Genomic DNA, 14,380 nt, shown 5'->3' with positions numbered 1-14,380 from the left:
AAGTAGATTATTATTTTTTATTAGTAGTAGTAGTATTAGTATTACTACTACTACTACTACTATTTGAGATTCACAACCTTTGGGGCTGGTTGATAGCTCAACAGCTCGAGTCCTAACCAAGGACTTTTTCATTCTAAGTAGATGATGATGATGATGATGATGATGGTTGTTGTTGTTGTTGTTCTTGTTCTTGCATTACCTCCCCCCCCAAAAAAGAGGAAAAACCTCGTGCTGCCCATCCACACGTAGATTACTGAGTTGGAAGGGTCCTTGAAGGTCATCTAGTCCAACCCCGCTCAAGCAGGAGATCCCACCTACACCATTTGCAGTTTTTACTCTCGCTTGGCCTTTTCCCTCTCTTTGGACCAAACTCTGCACGACTCCCGACCGGCCAATGGGGCGACAAACCCCGGGAATTTGCCCCCCCGACTCCCCTGGACGTATCTTTGCTGCCATCTGGTGGCCGCGCCAGGGACTGCCAAGACCCGGGGATCCCAGGCCGCCTCCCTCAGGTGATGACGTCACTTGCCCTCCACGCGCGGTGCACCGCCACTCCCAGCAGGCACCGCGCCGTCTCACCTCCCGGGGGTGTCTGCACGGGCTTCCCGCGGTAAATCCGATCACCTCCTCCTCCTCCTCCTCCTCGGCGCCTTAGACTACAGGGCCCATCTTCCCCAGCTTTGCATTGCACGGTCGGGTTGGGGAAGGGTCGCGCGTGCAAAGCGGGGTTTCTTGCACGGTGCGTTGGAACGCCTGCAATCGGGCGTGCGTGTGTGTGTGTGTGTGTGCGTGTGCGGACTCCTTGCGGAGTGGAGTGCAGGGAGGGCGGTCCCGGCTGGTCTGCAAACAGGGCGAGCGAGGTTGGGTCTGGGGGCCGGTGTGGAAAGGAGACCAACCCAGAATAGTGGGCACCTTGACCTCTATTATTATTATTGTTGTTATTATTGCTGTTGTTATTGTTATTGTTGTTATTAACGGGTTCTATTCCTTTAATCACATATTTCAAAGCAGTGGTATATCTTTTAAATATTAAAATCTGCAGAGCCATTTGACATTCACCCTCTATTTGTAAGGGGTGTAACAGTAAGTTTTCAGTGATGAAACAGCCTTTTAATTAATAGCTGTTCACTTATTAGTAAGATATTCACTGGCAAAGTTTTGAAAAACAACTGACATATAAAGAATAAGAAAAGGTGACAAAATCACTAGGCTTTTTCTGAAAAAGTACATTTTCCCTGGTTATTCTGAACTGTTGAAGTATTTTCAAAGTATCCTTGTTTTTTCAAGCTATTCTGCAACCGTCTTTTGCAGTCTTGCTATGACGGCATCCAAGCGGGGTGGTCTAACCGTGGGTTCGGTGGGCGCATCCTTTTGCCATAGAAACAATTTTCTTGTCCGTATAACAATTATAATTTGCCTCGGTTTCCTTCCAAAAAGTTCTAGATTTTGCAGTCTCGCCTAAGCCCTGGGAGTTGCTATAATGGTCTCTCATCCAAGTCCAAACTGGGTTAGAATTTGCCCACTTCCCAAATCCAAGCTTGTTGTTGAGGGATCTTATAACTCAATAAAATGTTAAGACATGAAAGGCAAAAGCTGGGAATGGGGAATAGAAAGAATCCTTATAGCTACGTGCAGGTAAAGCAGAATAAAATATAATTACCTCAAACACGATGTCTTATCCTTTAATTAAGTGAACATCTTTTTTTTTGGACTTTTTTTTGGAGGGGGGGTTGGACTAGATGACCTACAAGGTCCTTTCCAACTCCATATAATCTAATCTTTATACACACACACACACACACACACACACACAAAAGTCTGATCACAAAGGTACTGCTTTTCTGAAAAGACACACAATTGCTGTAAAAGTTCTACCCCGCTTTGCACCTGGATGAAAACCTTTATCTGTTTCATTACAGATGAAGATCCTCGCTGGTTGCGCCTGTCGTCATTTGGTCCTCTTCGGGCCCCGTTGTTTCCAAAACAGCCTTACTCCCCAATGGTGGAAAAGAGGCCACCAGGTGCTCCGTTCTTTTCATGGTCCTACCATTCTGCAACAGGGAGGTGGCCGGACGCCCAGCCTTCTTCGTGGGGTGCAGCCCCGGTGGCTGAGTAGCGTCGACTCGTCTCAGCGTGATCCGAAGCCACCGTCCAGCTGTGAAAACGCAGAGAAATTTACCCTGATTTACCGATTCCCGGCCATCAGGTTGTTGAAGCTCTTCTCGAGGCTGAAGGTGGTGCAGACGGGCCTTGGTTTGCTCATCCTCCCTTCGGTCTGGTTTGTCCACGGGATAAACCAGGTTATTTGGGTCACAGGCCTCTTCTTCTCCACCCTCACCTTTCTGTACGCCATCAGCTTCTTCCTGCAACGGGTTATCGGCTTCATGTACCTGAACGAAAGTGGGACCCTCCTGAAAGTTTCCCACTTGACATTTTGGGGGAAAAGGAGGAATTTCTGCTGTCCGGTTGAGTCGGTCGCGACCTTGGAAGAAGAAGGCAGAAAGAGCAACAGCTTCCTCCTGAAGTTCAGACAATGTGACCAGAAAAAAGTCTTGTATTTTTCACTTGTCTTGGGTCAAGTTGTGGATGCGGAAGCCTTTGCCAAAGTGTTTGGGTGTTATCCCTAAGTGTGTGTGTGTTTGTGTGTCAGAAAGAGACAGAAAGAGACAGACAGAAAGAAAGAGAGAAAGAGGCAGAGAAAGAGAGAGAGAGAAATTTCAACACCCAGAATGTTTTGCACTGAGGATTCATAACCTTGTTAGCTAAAATACAGATAGATAGCAGATAATCAGAGTTGGAAGGGACCTTGTAGGTCATCTAGTCCAACCCCCCGCTCAAGTAGGAGACCCTACACCATTTCTGACTAATGGCCTGAACTTACAGTCACAATGGACCCCCAAATTTATGTTAAGTGACACATTTATTGAGTTTTGCCTCGTTTTATGACCTTTCTTACCACAGTTGCTAAGCCTGCAACTAGTCTTAATGCCCCTCCAATTGTCCCTTCCAACTCTGATTATCTGTTACTTCATTTTCATCACTGTTGATGCCATTGTTTTCATACACATAGACATCTCAGGTTTAGCAAACCAGATTTATTTTCTCTTGTCACTTTCCCACTGGGTAGTGAAGTGGCATCAAAGAATTACCAAACGGAACTGAAATTTGATCAGACCAACTCAATATAATTGTAAGCGTTTTTGGTAACTTTACTAAATGCTACTAAAATAATACCATCTACATTTTATTTGAACGCTATTGGTATTGTATTTAGCAGATTAACGGAGTTGGAAGGGACCCTTCAGGAAGACTATGTGTCATTGATTTTAGTGTTTTCATGCTACAAGCCACTCGGAGTCACTTCGAAACAAAATGGATGGCAAGTAAATTTAATGAATAAATAAAATAAACCCTTCTCACCAAAATTTTCTTTGAATGCTGGTTTTCTGGGAATTGGCTTCCTTACGTTTCTCAGAAGTGGGGTCCATTAACTCAGCCATGTTCCACGCAAGCAAACGCGCAATCGTCATTGCTATGCTTAATCAGCAGTCTCTGGAAACATCCACGAACGGCAACACGCCAGCAACTTCAATCAATCAACCTTTATTGTCAGAGTACAACATGTGTACAATGAGATTAGCTGACCCTCTCTTCATGCAACCCCTCCCCTAACAACTCACAGTGAGGACAGGAGTCCCTAACCCAGTCCCAATCTCATTACACTAAGTGACCTTGTTGCACAATGCGCCGGCCCCACAAGTCTGTCATACTATGTTGGCATGAAGTTATTTTCGTAAAGGAGTCTGACAGCCACAGGTAGAAACTGTTCTTCAGCCTGTTGGTGCTGCTGGCTGTGCTTCTACATCTCCTTCCCGATGGTAGGAGAATGAAGAAGTGCTGCCCAGGGTGTGAGTGGTCCCTGAGGATTTTCCTCGCTCTCCTAAGGCAGCAAGCCCTAGCGAGGTCATCTAGCGGTGTCAGGGAACAGCCCACTATGTTTTGTGCTGTGCTCACTATCCTCTGTAGTGTCTTTCTATCTGCGGCTGTCAAGCCAGCATGCCACACCGTCATGCAATATGTGAGGACGCTTTCTATTGTGGACCGGTAAAAGGAAGCCATCAGTCATTCCACTTCGTTCTTTTGCAAGACCCTGAGGAAATGGAGTCTCTGTTGAGCCTTTCTGGCTACTTGGGTTGTCTTGGTTTTCCAGGTAAGATCTTCACTGAGGTAGACTCCCAGGAATTTAACGGAGGAAACTCCACACAGCCCCCCCCCCCATGTAAAGTGGGGCGGGTTCCTCCCTCTTCTTCTAACACTGTCTCCACTTTGTGTCTTCTGCAATTTCTGTTGCTTCCATTTTCCCCATCAAAAAAACTCCTGCTTGCTCTCCTGGTTGGTTTACTCAGCTAAATTGAATCCCTTCATTTTCACCAAGATGTAGGAAATTAGCTGAAGACCAAGAGCTGCATTTGCACAACAGGGACGGTTTAGTTGCTTTGGTATAGCAACTAAATGGGACAGACAGAGGCTTCAGTGGATCGTTAGGACTGCAGGAAAAAAATTGCAATCAATTCTTTTATCCAAAGAAGAGATAATTTGTCTGTCTGTCTGTCTGTCTATCTATCTATCTATCTATCTATCTATCTTGGTTTCTATTTTTAATTTGCTTCCGGATGTTGTCCTTGCAATGAAAAAAAAATGAAACTTTGATTTTGTTTTGCTAACTAGACAGATTCATTGTTATAGAAGTGGCTTGTATACTGGTACACCATATTTTTTTCTCTCCCCCCCCCCCCCGCCTTCCTAGTTTTCCCTTACATTTTTGAATTTCTCTTTGTATTTTACATTTTGACAAAGCAATACAATTTTTTAAAAAAAGAACCACACCATTGAGATGTATGTATTTATTGTTATAGAGCTCCTCCTGCAACAGCCAAAAGAACAAAGAATGGCATGATGTAGTTTTCCTGCAGGACATCCTGTCTGGTAAACATAGACTTGAAGTAGGTTTATAGTAATAGCCCTTAGACTTATATACTGCTTCACAGTGCTTTCGCAGTCCTCTCTCAGCAGTTTACAGAGTCAGCCTCTTGCCCACAACAATCTGGGCCCCCATTTTACGCACCTCGGAAGGATGGGAGGCTGAGTCAACCTTGAGCCAGTCAGGATTGAACTGCTGACTAGGCACAGTCAGCCTGCAATACTGCACTCTAATCCCTGCACCAAGATGGCCTCCTTCCTCTTATCTTCCTTCCTTTCTTCTTCCCTCCCTCCCTCCCTCCCTCCTTCCTTCCTTAGCAATAGCACTTAGACTTATATACCACTTCCCAGGCCCTTTCTAAGCGGTTTACAGAGTCAGCCTATGGCTCCCAACAATCTGGGCCCTCATTTTACTGACCTTGGAAAGATAGAAGGCTGACTCAACCTTGAACCAATGAGAATTGAACTGCCAAATTGCAGTCTGCTGGGAGTCAGCAGAAATAGCTTGCAGTACTGCACTCTAACCACTGCACCACCGAGGCTCATGGGTGCTTGGAAAAGAAACCTGACCCAAGGAGAACCAGCAGAGCCCAGGGATGGAGCAGCATGTCTGCAGAGGCCCTCACTGTGTTCAGAATAATAAATAGTGACACACATGTTGATCTTTTTAAAAACACCACAAAAAACCAGTCATTACTTGCAAAGTAGGTAAACAATACATTTTGCATTTTTTGCACCCAGGAAGAGGTGCTGCCCGCGGATCCAGAGGTGGTATTCAGCTGGTTCGGACAGTTCTGATGTACCGGTAGCAGACATTTTGACCAGTTTGGAGAACTGGCAAATACCACCTCTGAATGGCCCCGCCCTTTCTCGTCCTATATTCCACTGATTTTCAGCTCAGCTGATTCGCAAGGCAGAGCCACGCCTCAGCTGAGCTAAAAAACAGTTCACCTCACCTAGGGCGATCTTTGAGTTCTGTGCACGCAAAGCGATCTTTGAGTGCTGCGCGCATGCAGGAAGTCATCTTTGAGTGCAGTGCATGCGCACACAGAACCAGTAGCATGCAATTTGGAACCCTACCGCTGCGCAGATCCCCTACTGAACATGAGGGAGCCACAGTCCTTGCTGGCACTGCCCGCAGAATTGTGGTGGGGGAGCCCTTGGGTTTCTCGTCTTCCCACCCATAGCTTCATTTTCCAGTTAAAGATCCAGCTTCTCCCGCATTTCCCTAAGCAACATTTTTTTAACCAGAGCCTGAGACTGTTTGTCATCAGCATGACTTCCTTCCCCTGAAAAAAAAATCTCTGGGCACCAAACACACCTGAACAATAAGCAAATACCAGTGATGTTTGGGCGTCTTCCTTGTGGCTGAGACCCTTGAGGCCTGGTGCGTTTCCAAGCTCAGACCTGTGGAAAGCTGCTGTCCTCAACACTGTCCTGCACTTAGCCACAAACCATGGTTTACATGTCTGGGTTTGGAAAGCCCAACTTAATCACCCTCTATTAGGCTTGGCCCACTATGTCATTGCAACCATGCTTCAATTAATATAAGGGTTTACAGCAGCCCAGTCGGGCAGCTGAAAGGAACGAGGGCCGTAAGGGTGGGATGGACTTCCTGCCTGGGACCCCCAGACTGCTGGCTCTGGAAGATGCTCTTAGGCCACTGAGCTGTGGGGGCTCCTGCAGGACAGCCTGCTGGTAGCTGAGTCGGGGGACACTCTGCCTAACGGACGAAGGGGTCTCCGTGTCCATTGCATCAGCCCACCAAAGTGTCCTCGGGATACAGTTGCACCTACAAACCCTTTTTCTTGGTGGGTTTTGAAGTTCCTCAGAGAAGGTGTCCATGAAGAGAACTGGCCTAAGGAACAGATCCCAACCTGGCACTGCAGCATCAGGTGAGCAGCGGCTTGCCTTTTTTTTCCTTGCTCCTACCCCACAGACAGCCTGTGAAGTACCACAATGTGGCAAAAACACACAGAGGATGTGGCCAAACAGAGTCCACTATTAAGTCCCTGTGACTGTAGGGAAAAACCTAGCCGCCACACCGTTGTTCTTCAAATAACATTCTGCCGTCAAGCCAACGTGCAGCAGCATTTTGCATGCAGTTCCATCCAGATCTGATTTTATCAAATATTTCTCCGTAGTCCAAGAAGACACGGTGAGTTGACTAAAAGTACGCTTGGCTTTTTTTTTTTTTTTTAAGAGCTTCACGAATCCCTTCACGGAATGCTGTTGGTTTTTGATTCTGATCCAAGAGCATCCATGGGAAATAAAACAGTCAAAAGTGCAACACTGGTTTTGTTTTGTTTTTACATGCACTGAATGTGCAACGTTTACAACAAAGGGGCTTCGTCTTTCCTTCGCTGCCCTGACCCAGCCAAGGCAGAATTCTTCACATAATTCTACCATTTTTTTCTTATGGGATACAAAAAAAACCGTATAATGTGCAGGATCGCCACGTCATCTTCTCTTTTGATGCTCCTTGTTCTTGATGGCATCCCCAGGCATGGAAGCCCCAAAGCACTTAAGAGCGTCTCTGCAATGGCTGGCAGGGTCCGATGCTATGCAAAGTAGGCCCAGAGAAAGACTCCGGCGCTGATGCACAGGATCAGGTTGATGTTGAGGATGTGCTTCACCAGAGGTGGCTCGTCAAGGGTAGCCGTGGGCGTGACTCCAGCTTTGGGTTCGGCAGCGGTCCCGGGTGAGTCCTTATTACCTCTCCTCTCCATCCCACAGACCCACAAAAAGAGGCTCATGAACTTAGACTTCTTCTCTGTCTTCTCTGTGTCCAAAGAACCTGCAGGCAAGACAATCAGCGGTAAGAAGATGAGAAGACTGGAGGCTAAAAGATACGATGAACGGCTGCAGGAACTGGGACTGGCTAGTCTAGTGGAGAGAAGGACCAGGGGAGATAGGAGAGCAGCCTTCCAATATCTGAGGGGCTGCCCCCAAGAGGAGGAAGGGATCAGGATATTTTCCAAGGCACAAGGAATAATGGATGGAAACTGGTCAAGGAGAGATTCAAACTAGAAATAAGGAGGAATTTTCTGATAGTGAGAACAATCAATCCGTGGAACCCAGGGAACAGGAGTTGCCTTTAGAAGTTGCAGGAGCTTCATCGCTGGAAACTTTCAAAAAGAGACTGGGCTGCCATCTGTCAGAAATGGTGTAGGATCTCCTGATTGGGCAGGGGGTTGGACTAGATGACCTACAAGGTCCCTTCCAACTCTGTTCATCTGAAAAAATAACTCTACAGTTTACTCAAAATCTCCCCATTTGGGCCTCTGGAATTTGCTGGCAAGTTCTGGGACTGATCCCGATGGTCTCTAGGACTCAACGCTGACTCAAAGGTGCCAAAAACAAAAGCAGATTAGCTGCCGATCCCAGAATGTGTCATTATAAATGTTAAAGCTCAGATTAGTAGATTTAATGTCCTAATTTGACTTTTTTACAAATTTGTGAAGGGTTCTTGCAAGGGATCTCCTGGGCTTTGCCAACAATCGCCTCTAGGGGTCACTACAAGACCATGGAGAGAAAGGCAGCCCTGGGGTTCTCCCTCTGGGAATCCCTAGATATTGGGGCTTCTAATATCAGTACCATTTTCCAATCTCTTTGATGCTGTTGGGGGGGGGGGGCACCCCTGATTTTGTAGCCAGGATGTGGGATGCCCAGAATTGCTTTGGAGCCAAGAAATTACTTCGTCCCCAGAAAAGTGCATCTCAGTCTCCCTGAAAACAAGGAAGAACCCAAGAAATGTCCAGTTGGCCTTTTGGAAAAAGCTCCCTTGGGACTACTCTGACCGGGGTGAATCTGCACAGACAACTAAGCAAACCAGCTCTGGATGCCATTTGGGATCCTGCCCAGCCTTCGCTCACAGGTCCTGCTGGCTTCCTGATTCACCTGTGTGGAAAGGGAAGTGGTGACACCCAAGCCGGAAAAGCCCGAAGGGAACATCAGGCCAGCCATAAAACAAACTTGCATAGGAAAAGAGATTTAATAAAAGGTATTGAAAGAAGCCCCCTAGACAAAAGCCAAGTAATTAAGAAAGCTAGGGAAACAAGAAAAAGAAATCCCTTACAAACAACAGGTCATGCCAAATTAGCAAAACAAATAGACAAAAGACACGAAATAAATTCCATAGCAGACAGGAGATTGCCACGAAACAAATATAAGAAAACATTAGGATGAAACTGATAATCCAATCAAACCACCCCGCGGAGTTTACCCTCTGGCGGAAATAAAGACAACCCTTGACAGGATTTAAAACATTAAGAAATACAAACACAAGCACACACACACAAAAATAGAAAAGGTATAAAAATCAGGGGGTTATTATACAAAGATGGCTAGCCCCAGGAACGCAGACTTCTTGCTATCTCTTGCCTTCCTGAAAAATAAAAGGAACCCGCTTCCAAGCAGTTGTCTCTGTCTTTAAACCAGAGTTCTCCCAGCAGGAAAATCGAGCTCTCAGAAGAAAGGCATTTTCCAGCCTTTCAACACCTGCACTTGGAAACCAACCCGTCAGAGTTTGGGAGACAGAAACTCAGCTGATCAAGGCCACTTGGGGTTGGGAAGGAGATCTGTCCGAATCCTCCCCTTTTCACTGTAGGTCAGGATCAATATCTTTTATATCAGGAACTGGGTCTGGCTAGTCTAGTGAAGAGAAGGACCAGGGCAGACAAGATAGCAGCATTCCAATATTTGAGGGGCTGCCCCAGAGAGGAGGAGGAGAGGGTCAAGCTATTTTCCAAGGCACCCGAAGGCCAGACAAGGAATAATGGATGGAAACTGATCAAAGAGAGATTCAACCTGGAAATAAGGAGGAATTTCCTGACAGGGAGAGCAATCAACCCGTGGAACAGAAGTCGCCTTTAGAAGTTGTGGGAGCTTCATCCCCGGAAGCTTTCAAGAAGAGACTAGACTGCCATCTGTCAGAAATGGTGTAGGGTCTCCTGCTTGGGTGGGGAGGGTTGGACTAGATGACCTACAAGATCCTTTCCAACTCTGTTAATCTGTAATCAAGGGTTTTTCACCTCCCTTTAATTATGGAGAATAAAAAGGGGGTACGATGCTAAACTCCCCCTCAGAAATTAGAATGGCCCCAATCCTGATGACTTTTCATAAGGCTTTAAAGACTTGGCTGTTTATATATAAATTTATATAAATTTATTTTGGATGTTTTTGGTGTTTAAAATGAATAAAATACACACAAAGAGGGGGGGAAATAGATTATATAGATAGATGAAAGAGACAGACAGACATGATAGATAGATAGATAGATAGATAGATAGATAGATAGATAGATAGATAGATAGATAGATAGAGATAGATAGATAGATAGATAGATAGATAGATAGATAGATAGATAGATAGATAGATAGATAGATAGATAGATAGGTAGGTAGGCAGGCAGGCAGGCAGGCAGGCAGGCAGGCAGACAGACAGACAGACAGACAGATAGATAGATAGATAGATAGATAGGGAGAAAGAGAGAGAGAGAGACAGACAGACAGACAGACAGACACAGAGAGACAGACAGATGATAGATAGAGAGAGAGAGACAGACAGACAGACAGACAGATAGGGGGAGAGAGAGAGAGATCTGTGTCTACAGAGACAGACAGATGATAGACAGACAGACAGACAGATGACAGTCGATAGATAGATGAGAGAGAGAGAGAGAGAGAATGGGACCCCGGCCAATTTGCCCTCTGCTCTGTCCCTTTGGAGAAGGGGGTCAAGGAGGCACAGCCCCTCTGCAGCCACAACTCCTGGCCTTCATCGGCTGACAGATTCTGTTCCTCATCCAGATGGGCCTATTACCTGAGAGGTTTTTGCAAGTGTTTTCTGGACCATCCGCGATTTCCAGCTGCCCTGCGGGAGAAGGACCAACCTCATGGATTCCTTTGACTGGGATGGATAACGATGCAATTGGTACATCCTGTTTTCTTGGAACATCCTTGCGGGTAAACCAGGTGAGGCGGCTGATCTGTTTGGACAAAAAACAGGGTGGGACAGAATGGCTTTATTTTCTTATTTTTATAAAGAAATAACCTTTATTGAACATTTAAAACATTAAAATACAAAACACAATACAGATATTTAAAATGAAAATGTTGTGTATATTACAATCCATTTTGACAGTACTTATATTTCAATTGTTATTCCAGTGCACATTTTATACTCCTAGTTGTTCTTACAAAAAATACCTCTATCTTTCTAAACTAGACATTCCTTATTTATTTGATTGCTTGTTTCTATTATTTAACCAATGATACCAATTTTCCCAAACTGTATAATAATCTGAGTCTTCGTTCTCTTTTAATTCTAGTGTAAGTTTGTCCATTTCCGTGCAATCGAAAATCTTTTGGATTATTAAGCCATCTGTTGGTATAGAATCTCCTTTCCAACATTGTGCGAGTGCAAATCTCGCTGCTGTAATTATATGCAGGATTAGGTATTTTATCTCTTTCATATAATTCCCTTTGATAATTCCCAGGATAAATATTTCTGCTTTATTTCTTTCGGCGATCCAAAGGCCTTCCACATGCAAATGGCACCACAATTGGAGTTCAGTGCCATCCTTCGGTAAGCCAGTTAACTCGACAAGTTTATCAAGAAGAGACTGGACTGGCATCAGTCAGAAATGGTGTAGGTAGGGTCTCCTGCTAGGGGAAGGGGTTGGACTAGATGACTTACAAGGTCCCTTCCAGAGGTGGTATTCAGCAGGTTCTGACCAGTTCTGAAGAACCAGTAGCGGAAATTTTGAGTAGTTCAGAGAACTGGCAAATACCACTTCTGATTGGAGATTTTACATTGTCCTTGCCCTGGCATACCAAGCCATACCCCCAAAAAATTGAATCCCACCACTGGTCCCTTCCAACTCTGTTCATCTGTTAAATCTTATTGAGAGCAGATTTGCTGTTTTGCAGCTGCAGAGAAGATGTGTCACGTCCCTGTCAGAATCTGAATCCAAGGAAGAAGATGGACAGCTGACAGGGAATGGGAATGTGGCTCTGTTGCCTGTGGAGGAGGCTGGGGAAGGGCAAAGTCTGGCTGGGCAGAGAAGAGAAGAGGTAGAACAAGGGAGAGGGAGTTCAGAGGAAGACCCAGGCCCACCCCCTCTTCATCCTACGACATGCAGGGAGGAACGGAGAAGGGAGCAATGTGAGTTGCGTGGCTTAGTGGGGAGGAAAGGGTCCTGATTCCCTTCATTAGCCACAGCTGGGAAGAGAGTTTAAAAGAGATGCAAGCTGAGTGCAGCAGCTGCTGGGAGCAAACATGAGTTTATCTTGTGTTGACTTTGCTTATCTGTGTTCCTGGAGCCTTCCCAACCATGCTGACTTATTGCCGTGCCTTCACATTTGGAGTTCTTGCTCCTGCCAGACTAATTACCTTATTTTGCCTTGATTGGACTTATAGTTACAGTTTTTGTTGACCACGTTTTGGACTTGGATTCTGTGCAGCCAAAGGCTGTTCCTGGGTGAGTTTTTCTCCAACCCAGAAGGTAACCAGGACATTGGGGGTAAAAGTTGGAGGTAATAAAGGGACTCCTACAGATTAACTGACTGTGTTGCCTTTGTGCCACATCCCTTTGGGTCATCACAGGATGAAACTAGCCAGAATGAATGAAATCATCAGCACAATTCCTGCCCCAAAAGAAACGTTCTAAGAGGCTGACAGGAGCAACCAGGGAAGGTGACTTCCCATTGCCAGCAACTGGGGCTGGGGCTCCACCATCGCCACTCCAAGCATGGGACCTTCCTGGACCCTCGCCTGACGGTGTGGCCAGCCGGTGTGGCTTGGATGGTGAGGTAAGCATGAAGAAAGTCGACAGGAAGAGTCCCAAGGATCTTTACAGCCCAGCTAAACAGAGAAGAGGTAGAAGTTCTGCATACTTTCTGGCCTCTGCTACTGTGGCAAGTTTGCATATTTTTCCTGGGTCCACCATAGTTTCTGCCTCTCTATAGAAACCCCCATCTCTGATACCTGACATAATAGCAGTCTTCCAACGCTTGAAGGGAGAGGGGGGCCGACTTATTTTCCAAAGCACCTGAAGGCAGGAGAAGAAACAAAGGGTGGAAACTAATCAAGGAGAGAAGCAACCTAGAACTAAGGAGGAATTTCCTGACGGGAAGAACAACAACCCGTCGAATGGCTGGCCTTCAGAAGTTGTGGATGCGCCATCACTGGAGGTTTTTAAGAAGAGACTGGACAGCCATTTGTCTGAAATGGTATGGGGTCTCTGCTTGAGTGGGGGGGGTTAGGCTAGAAGACCTCTGAGGTCCTTTCCAACTCTTCTATTGCTACTGCCTTAGGAATAAGACTTCACTGCAAAACAGAACTCCAACCAACCTATTTCTGGCATGTAATGAAGCTTGAGTCCGCAAGGCTTAATTCAGGAAAATAAGGTATTTCTATTGAGACAGGTATTTGTTCTATCCATCTGGCCGACTGTTTTTCTCTACACTAGGGGTCTCCAACCTTGGCAACTTTAAGACTTGTGGACTACAACGCCCAGAAGAAGCTTTGCTGGCTGAGGAACTCTGCAAGCTGAAGTCTACAAGTCTTAAAGTTGCCTACACAACTCTTAGGTCAAATTCCTTCTCACTGATTTTATTCTAGGTAGCCAGATCAGTCTAAGCAGAGCACTAAACCACGAGAGTGAAAACAGCCAACATCTTTCTCAATGCGCATACCATTTCCTCCGGAGGGGGTTCCGTCAAGAGGCTGACAGCCACCACTACGATGAGTGTGATCACTCCCAGAATCATAGAGAAATAGAGATAATGCACGTATTTCACCACGGCTGGCCGGTCATCTGACTCCCCACAGCCCGGCTGCAGGTAGACGAAATCCAAAACCATCCGGATCAGGCCTATCACCATGCCGACCAACAGGCCACAAAATGCCCCCTGAAGGAACATCAACAAAAGAAACCAGGTTAGTTCTCTGACCCTCAACCAACTGCCCTCTTTTAAGAACCACAAGAGCTTACAGGCCACCTGTCAGCTGCCATCTATACTCGCTTGTATGTTTCGCTACCATGCAGTGACAGTCTGCCATGAACTTTTGGGGAGGATGGATGGGAGGGAGAATGCTTTGGGGGAAAGCGGAAGTAACTGCTGGATCTCCCTGGGAGTCTGCTTCAAGGTCACCCAGCTGGGAGAAGAAGGCAGCTGCATACCAGTTACGTGCCACGCCCTTGTTGGAGTCTGATTCTGAGGGGGAAATTGAGCAGCTGACAGGGAGTGGGAATGTGGCTCCGGTGGCTGTGGAAGAAGTGGGAGAAAGGCACAGCCTGGCTGGGTATTCAGAAGAAGACCCGGGGCCACCTCCTCTTCATCTTAGGGCATGCAGGGAGGAATGGAGAAGGGAGCAATGTGGCTTACGGGAGAGA

General features: G+C 46.2%; 2 protein-coding genes across 4 annotated transcripts in view; one reads left to right on the top strand and one right to left on the bottom strand.

The window, feature by feature from the left end:
* Positions 1-378: 378 nt before the first annotated feature.
* On the top strand, positions 379-3,425 carry TMEM186 (transmembrane protein 186). Its single transcript, XM_026704096.2, has 2 exons — positions 379-610; positions 1,920-3,425. The coding sequence occupies exons 1-2, from the start codon at positions 395-397 to the stop codon at positions 2,625-2,627; spliced, it is 924 nt and encodes a 307-aa protein (XP_026559881.2). The 5' UTR covers positions 379-394; the 3' UTR covers positions 2,628-3,425.
* Positions 3,426-7,273: 3,848 nt separating this feature from the next.
* SLC5A11 (solute carrier family 5 member 11) overlaps positions 7,274-14,380 on the bottom strand; it is a 43,883-nt gene continuing 36,776 nt past the window's right edge. For all 3 annotated transcript variants that reach the window (XM_026704089.2, XM_026704090.2, XM_087912625.1), the window contains exons 14-16: positions 13,680-13,895; positions 10,804-10,969; positions 7,274-7,777 (exon numbers count right to left, since the gene is read on the bottom strand). In XM_026704089.2, coding sequence (XP_026559874.1) covers positions 7,542-7,777; positions 10,804-10,969; positions 13,680-13,895 — 618 coding nt within the window. In that variant the 3' untranslated portion in view covers positions 7,274-7,541. The remainder of the gene's footprint in view (positions 7,778-10,803; positions 10,970-13,679; positions 13,896-14,380) is intronic.

The sequence above is a fragment of the Pseudonaja textilis genome, chromosome 14 (assembly GCF_049901715.1).
Source record: "Pseudonaja textilis isolate UNSWEBS1 chromosome 14, rPseTex1.2, whole genome shotgun sequence".
In the NCBI taxonomy this organism is placed as follows: Eukaryota; Metazoa; Chordata; class Lepidosauria; order Squamata; family Elapidae; genus Pseudonaja; species Pseudonaja textilis.
Note: the sequence above shows the minus strand (reverse complement) of the source record. Positions and strands in the feature narration are given on the sequence as shown.